Genomic DNA, 7,076 nt, shown 5'->3' with positions numbered 1-7,076 from the left:
ATCCCCACCTCTGCAAACGTGACGTACCTTCTTGCAAAGGAAGGGAACACGGGAATACATCTTCGTCTCCTCGTGCTTTTGGTTATTCCTAACCGAACTCTTTACTTGTGTTATATATCCTGTGAGAGCCTTCATGCTTGAGATACTTGTATTATCATCTAGGGTGCCTCACCTAGTTTGCATTAGGCTCACCTTTATATTCCGCAAAGCCTAATTTGCAAAGAAAGAATTAAAATTTATAGAAACCTATTCACCCCCTCTAGGTTTACCATCTCTGAACTTACAACAAGTATCAAACCCAAGATGTTACAGCGGGATGGCGTGGAGATGGCGGTGATGACGGTACTGGTGGTGGATATGATGGTGATGATGATCCCGATGAAGTCCAGCTCGATGGCGGTGACAATGGAAACGATTTCCCCCTTCGGGAGGGAATTTCCCCGGCAGAATTCTGCTTGCTAGAGAGCTTTTCTTTCTCTCTAGTTCTTCGCCCCATAGCGGCGGCGGAATATTTCTCTGGTCGCTCTCTCGATCTTAGGTTTCTCGGGGGGTTGAAGTACGCGAGGGGGCATCGTTAGAAGTGGGCCAGGGCGCCCAGACCATGCCTAGGCGCGACCTGAGGCTGGCCCACGCCCAGGGGTGGTCTGGCCCCCTCAGGGCCCATCTCGGCTCCCCTTCTAGCTTTCTCTGTCATCTGGCAAAATAGGATTTTCTGTATATTCTCTCGGAATTGTTGTTCTTCAGAAACATGGTGTCTTGATGGTCCTTTTTCCAGCAGAATCCGGGCTCCGGTGGTTTATTCTCCAATAATCATCAAACATGCAAAAATAGATGAATGATATAAGTATCACCTCCAAATATGAAATATATCGATGAATAACAGTAAATTATGATATAGAATAGTGATGCAAATTGGACGTATCAGACGCCATCATCAACGAAGTCTAGAAGAAGGAGCCAAAAGAGGCCATGTGGGCACGACTGGAGGCGGAGGAGGAGACGGCGGCCAAGAAGAAGGAGGCGAGGGCCCGGGCGAAGGCGGAGACGCAACCGGCGTACACAGACGAGGATGAATACACCACGGACGACTCGTCAGAGGGGGACACAAGCTCGTCTGATGTGATGAGTTCTTCTGAAGAGGTGACAAGCAGGAAGCATCTCCGTGAGGATGATGAGGTGGGGCCCTCTAAGAAGAAGTAGATTGTTTTTAGAGGTGGGACCCTCTAAAAACGAACACGCGCGGCCATTTTCGACGTTAGACCGCTAGAGATAGTTTATGGCGCCACTTTTAAGGCGAAAATATCTAGGGCCGCGGAAGATGGGGCTAATGTTAAGCAGGTGGCGGGACATAGCACATGGCGTCCCCACGGATTGAGTAGTGTGGTGGCCGTAGCTGAAACAGGAAAGGAGGAGCAAGGCGCGGACGAATCGCCACGCCCCCAGGAAGAGATAACTAGCCAGGGCCCCACTCCCCGATCAATCATTGCGCCCACAGCTTCGCTCCGTCGGCTTCGGCTAGCAGCCTTGCCCTTGCATCACATCACATCACATCACGCACAGTCACGTACACGCTCCGCGATTGGCGACAACACAAAACACGCCGAGTCGACGCGAGAGAGCTCCAGCCTCCAGCTCCCCAACACCGCCCGCACCACACACGATTTTACGACCCTGCCCCCGCTCCCCCCTCCACCTGCGCAGGCAGATCTTTTCCTCCTCCGCCCTCTCCTCCGATCACGCCACCGATCCGGCGGGGCGAAGATGGAGAGCTCGACCGCGGCGGAGGAGGAGCGGGGGCTCGCGGCGTCGCTGACGGCGCGGTACTCGGACTGGGTGGCGGAGGAGCTGGACGAGCTGGGGGGCAGCTTCCTGCTCACGGACCCGGCCATGCCGGGCCACCCCATCGTCTACGCCTCGCGCGGCCTGCCCGCGCTCACGGGCTACCCGCGCCGCGCCGTGCTCGGCCGCAACGCGCGCCTCTTCCAGGGCGCCGCCACCGACCGCGCCGCCGTCGCCGGCCTGCGCGAGGCCGTGCGCGCCCAGCGCGCGCACCAGGTCGCCATCCTCAACTACCGCCGCGACGGCGAGCCCCACTGGGTGCTGCTCCACGTCGCGCCCGTATTCCACGCCGCCGACGGGACGGTGCTCCACTTCCTAGCCGTCCAGGTGCCCATCGCCGCAGCGCCGCGACGGGCCGCGTGCCGCGGACCCGCGCTGTTCGCGGCGTGCCGGGAGGAGGCCAGGGTGGAGGAGGAGCTGCCCTGCGCCACCCACGCCGGGGAGGTGTTTGTGGATATCGATAAGAGAGGTCAGTTTCATTCGACGTGCTGCTCTTACTATTCCGCGCTACTATATATTGCTCCAAAACAACCACTGAGCAGTGAACCCAACATTAATTGCACACAACCGAGCTGGTAATTTATACCATGTGCCCTACCGTGCCTTCATTTGGAATGTACTGACTATGCCGTATCTAGATCAAGTTGAGTCAATTAATGAATTTGGAATGGGAGTATGCAGTATGATCTAAACACAGACTGGCATCCACGTTCCTCATGAACATGGCCTCACTTGTTTTTTTTTGTAGTTCCTGCTATGGTAATTGTAGTCTTATCCTTCAATATAGACAGCCAAATAAGTAGTAGGTGATATAGTATAAGACTGCTCAGTACTATGGCCTTTTTCGAGTTATTCATTCCTTCTTGGTTCCAAGTTTGATAATAATGGTTACACTAGTCTTGTTTCTTTTACCATTTCCAGGTTTGGAGACAACAAGATGTAGGTAAAACTTCTGGATTTAGTAGATTTTCTGTGTATGTCAGTCCTGTATATGTGGTGTTGGATCTTTGCTATCAGAAACTGAGCAGACTGTATTAATCAAAACAAAAAAAGTTACAACAGAAGCATCCATTTCTGCTTAGAATTGAATTAAAGGAGAAATGAGGGGCCCACACAACTTATTTTTGTAGGTCCAGACTACAGAGTAATGTTGGGGCAGACTATAATGTATTAGAGATATGAAGACATGCCAACGATTTCAAGGATAAGATTTTGAATTGTATGTTAATAAATCCCTTTCAAACATATGTGCATATGTATTTTAGTATCGATCAGTACAATTAAAGGGGAAATAAGAAGCCCACACCGCTTATTTTGTTGGTTCAGAGTAATGATGGGGCAGCATACTTTAGTTGCTATACATGTATATAAGAAATACGAGGAACATGGCTATATTTTCAGGGATAAGAGTTTTATTTGTACATCAATAAATCTCTTCCAAATATATGCATATGTATTCTAGTATCTCGGTGCAACTGCGGTGGAAATTCAGCTAATTATTTTAATTAAAATTCAGTTTAGGCAGCTAAATTATACACCTCAATTCCAGCCTGATTACTTTCATGTTAGTTCAGTGAGTCCTGCTCTTGCAGAATAGGATGCCCTCCGCCAATTTGGATTCAGGGTTCACATTTGACCTGGCATTTGCACATTATAATCTCCTCTCCCACAAAAGACATCAAATAGGTGGTAAACAAAGTAGAAGTTCTAAATATGTTGTTCTAGCTTGCTGTTGCAGGGCTGGAGGCCGAGGAACCTCGTGTAGCTAGCGGTTGTGATAAAGAGAAGGCTCTGAGCACAGCTAGTAGCATCTTCTCTGCACTGAACCGCTATAGCAAACTAACTGGTTTAGTGGTTTGTGGGAAGAGATGTGATTCTGTTGGTATCCCGGCACTCAGCTCTTCCTTAAATCTCTCTCTCGGTAGAATCAAACAAAGCTTTGTATTGTGAGTTATTTGCAGATTCTTGATCATTTGTTTACGTAGCTCACGCCTGCTTTATTAACTCACTGCTGTCTGATTTTTTAATTTTACAGGACTGACCGCCATTTGCCTGACATGCCGATAGTCTACGCTAGTGATGCTTTTCTATCACTAACAGGTGGTTATTATTTGATTTTTTATTATCAGAGTTGTCTGAACTTCTATGAAGTAATGCATTTGATTCCAATTAGCGAAAAGATATGGTGTGAATCTATTTATGATAAGTACAACTTATTTTCATATTTTTGACAGTACAAGTCCTCATTTCCTCTTGGCTCAAGTGACTGAAAATGTTTATAATCTGAAAATAGTGGGACGTTGTTTGTTTTGGCATGTTGTTCATATGCTGTAATATGAAATGCATATATTTACTCAAGTGCAACAGACTGAATCCTGACATGTTCTTGATTTAGTATGGGCATGATTGATGGGTAGCATTTATAATTCCTGTCTAACATTGTGTTAGGGATGCAAAGAAAACTTCCTCCTGTTATATGAATAACTTATTTGGCTCCTCGCAACACGTAGTTGCTGAATCCTGGTGGATTCTTGGGTTAAGATGTGCAATTTTAATTTGTTGAATTTGTAGCTGCCGTCAAAAACTATATTAGGAAATGTAAGAAAACCTCTGGTGATGATATTAGATGGTGAACTGGCACTTATTTATGGCTTTGTGGCTGTTACATAATGGGTGTGAGTAGGAAAATATGATAAAATTAAAATCATAGGGTATCATTGAAAAAAAATCTAATAATGGCACAATCTTGCCTTTTCTTTTTCTATGAAATATTGACCTTGAGAGGATCACAAATCTGTTATAGGCAAGGTACTTTTACTGTTCTAATATCTTTTACTCATTCAGGTTACTCTAGAGAAGAAATATTGGGCTGTAACTGCAGATTCTTAAGTGGTCCAGACACCAGTGTGGATGTTTTAGAGGAGGTAGGACCAGGATTTCATAGCTTGTCTCATCGCATATTCTTTAGGAAATAAGCTCACTTGTCAAATTCCTATTTGAAATCGGATGTACAGATAAGTCGGCATATTTGTTGTGAGCAGGCTTGCACAGTACGTCTACTGAACTACAGGTGCACATTCGCATACTATCTTTGTTTTGTACTGCCTCTGTTCATAAAGATAAAGATGTTTTGGGAGTTCAAATTGAACTCCCAGAACATCTTATATTTAGGAACGGAGGGAGTAGTTAACTGATTGAGGCTGTGTAATTTTTTTTAACATAACTCTTATTTCTTCTGTTTCCTATCAGGAAAGATGGGAGCACATTCCGTGATCTGCTACAAGTATCTCCTATTCGAAACGCATCAGGCAAGGTTGGTTTACATCCTTTTCAGGTCTTTCCTGGAAGCCATGGTGCTTCTTATGCATCTGCTTTGTATAATGCTGAACTGAACAATAACCACAACATAATTGCTTTTGTGGTAAGCCTATGTTATTTGATTCATGATCTTCTGAACTTTCAAGTCGAACAGATTAATAAAGTATTTGAACTTTCAAGTTGTATTGACTACAGGTAGATATGCTGCTCTTACAGTACATGCAAAACCTTCTGACTTACAGTTGCATATTCAGGTCGCATTTCATGTGTGGGTTCACCTTGATGAGAGCGCGAAGTGTGATTTTAATGGGTTGACCCCTGAGATATGGCAGCTGGGTGCTGTTGGTGCGGTGAGGGTTGCAGTCAGAAGCTTGTCTGCGTCAGGTAGCCTGTTGAGACCGGCCCAATAGTGTTTTCCGATTTTTGCCACGTCGGTGTTTCTATGTAAAGTAATTGCTAAGCAAAAGAGATTATAGTGCACATCACAGGAAAAATGGCAGGTAAATATGTGAAGTTGTGACTTTGTAATCATGCAGAATGAATGGAAATGAGGGAAATAGTTCAAAGTATTTCCTTGATTTCATAGTTCATTCCCAAGTTTTCCATACATCGAAAAGACCTTCCTCTTTAGCTAAGTTGGCAACCGGGACTGCACAATTCTGTACAATCCTGCACTATGGCATATTGTCGAGAGATCGAAAAGCATTGTTCCTGAATCAATAAAGCGCTCCTCTGCAGAAAAAGAGAAGGTTACTTCTCTTTTCGAAGGAAACAAAGTCCAAATGGCCTGGGGGGATTTTTTTTTTGAGATCAAGGCCTGGAGGATTTGACCCAGCACTAGTATGGGCCTGCGCTGGTAGGCCTGGAATTCGAGCTGAGCTGAGGCAGCTCGGATTGACTCGCTAAAGTTCGGTCAATCAGCGAGTTAGCTCGATCCAACTTGTTTAACAATAGAGTTCAGATTTAGAACTCGGTTCGCAAAGCTCACGAGTAGCTCGCTAAAAACTAGTAGAAGGAAAATGTATAATATATGATGCATTTTTTTAAATTATTTGGGCATAAATGATACACAAAAATTATTATAAATATAGTATCACAATAATACAATCAATAAACCACAACAATCAAAACAAGAATAATATTGGCAGATTATTAGACATATCATAAAAATATTAATTGGAAATATTGCAAGGCACGTCAACAAACCACGAATGTACCTGAGTTATCACATAGCTTAAGTGGGCTTGGACCAGGCCACTTGGACCGAATTAGCTTCTTTGGCAAGATTTTACAGCCTAATTTTAATTTTACCAAACTAAACGAGCTACTCTCAAGTTAAGTGAACTTGGTTTGTTTACCTTAAACTCGTTTAACGTTAAAATCTAAAAATTGGCTTGACTCACTATACATCGAGTTCGATTTGAGAGGAGTCGAGTCAAGAGTTACTCGTTTAGCTCACGAGTTTCGAGTTCTAATTTCAGGACTACCCGGTAATTATACCGTCTTGTCATGTGAATTTTCATGTAAATGTTCTTAGTATGAATTCCACTGGACCGTCTTGTCATGTGAACTTACATATAAAAGTTCGTAGTGTGAATACGTGAAGTGGTGGTGACCTTGCAATTATGAAGAATTAATGAAGGAGAATGAGGGAAACAGTACCAGCATTTTCTTGATTTCATAGTTCATTCACATATTCTCCATACATCAAAAATTACTTCTCTTTAGGTAAGTTGGCAATGCGGACACTACAATTCTGCCGTCCGGCATTTTGCCAAGAGATTGTAACAACATATTTAATAAGTCAATAAAGCTCCTCTTTGGAAATACAGGAAATGAAGACAATTTCTCGTTTCCAAGGAAAACAAGTCATGCAGGTGGAGCCTTCGGATCTAAGGTTGCGCGGGTTGGGATAGAAA

At 44.4% G+C, this 7,076-nt stretch overlaps 1 protein-coding gene across 3 annotated transcripts; it reads left to right on the top strand.

Moving 5' to 3' along the window:
- The first annotated feature begins 1,648 nt into the window (after positions 1 to 1,648).
- LOC124663648 (protein TWIN LOV 1-like) lies at positions 1,649 to 5,722 on the top strand. 3 transcript variants are annotated; one of them, XM_047201319.1, is made up of 7 exons: positions 1,649 to 2,308; positions 2,761 to 2,778; positions 3,578 to 3,785; positions 3,875 to 3,939; positions 4,684 to 4,763; positions 4,854 to 4,909; positions 5,089 to 5,722. In XM_047201319.1, exons 1-7 carry the CDS (start codon positions 1,762 to 1,764, stop codon positions 5,354 to 5,356), a joined length of 1,242 nt encoding a protein of 413 aa, XP_047057275.1. In that variant the 5' UTR covers positions 1,649 to 1,761; the 3' UTR covers positions 5,357 to 5,722. The 3 variants fall into 3 exon arrangements, with proteins under 3 accessions (XP_047057275.1, XP_047057277.1, XP_047057278.1); XM_047201322.1 differs by lacking the exon at positions 2,761 to 2,778 and having other exon boundaries at positions 1,655 to 2,308; positions 5,089 to 5,152; positions 5,412 to 5,722; XM_047201321.1 differs by lacking the exon at positions 2,761 to 2,778 and having other exon boundaries at positions 1,650 to 2,308.
- The last annotated feature ends 1,354 nt before the right edge of the window (positions 5,723 to 7,076 follow it).

This window comes from Lolium rigidum, chromosome 6, assembly GCF_022539505.1.
Source record: "Lolium rigidum isolate FL_2022 chromosome 6, APGP_CSIRO_Lrig_0.1, whole genome shotgun sequence".
Classification (NCBI taxonomy): Eukaryota; Viridiplantae; Streptophyta; class Magnoliopsida; order Poales; family Poaceae; genus Lolium; species Lolium rigidum.
This window is presented reverse-complemented; position numbering and strand designations above follow the sequence as displayed.

What these genes read in the sequence shown, in the direction of transcription:
- LOC124663648 (XM_047201319.1), top strand. Translation starts at nt 1,762, where the DNA reads ATGGAGAGCTCGACCGCGGCGGAGGAGGAGCGGGGGCTCGCGGCGTCG. An exon ending in ATCAAACAAAGCTTTGTATT is followed by an intron (nt 3,786 to 3,874) that starts GTGAGTTATTTG and finishes TTAATTTTACAG; the next exon opens with GACTGACCGCCATTTGCCTG. An exon ending in TGCTTTTCTATCACTAACAG is followed by an intron (nt 3,940 to 4,683) that starts GTGGTTATTATT and finishes TTACTCATTCAG; the next exon opens with GTTACTCTAGAGAAGAAATA.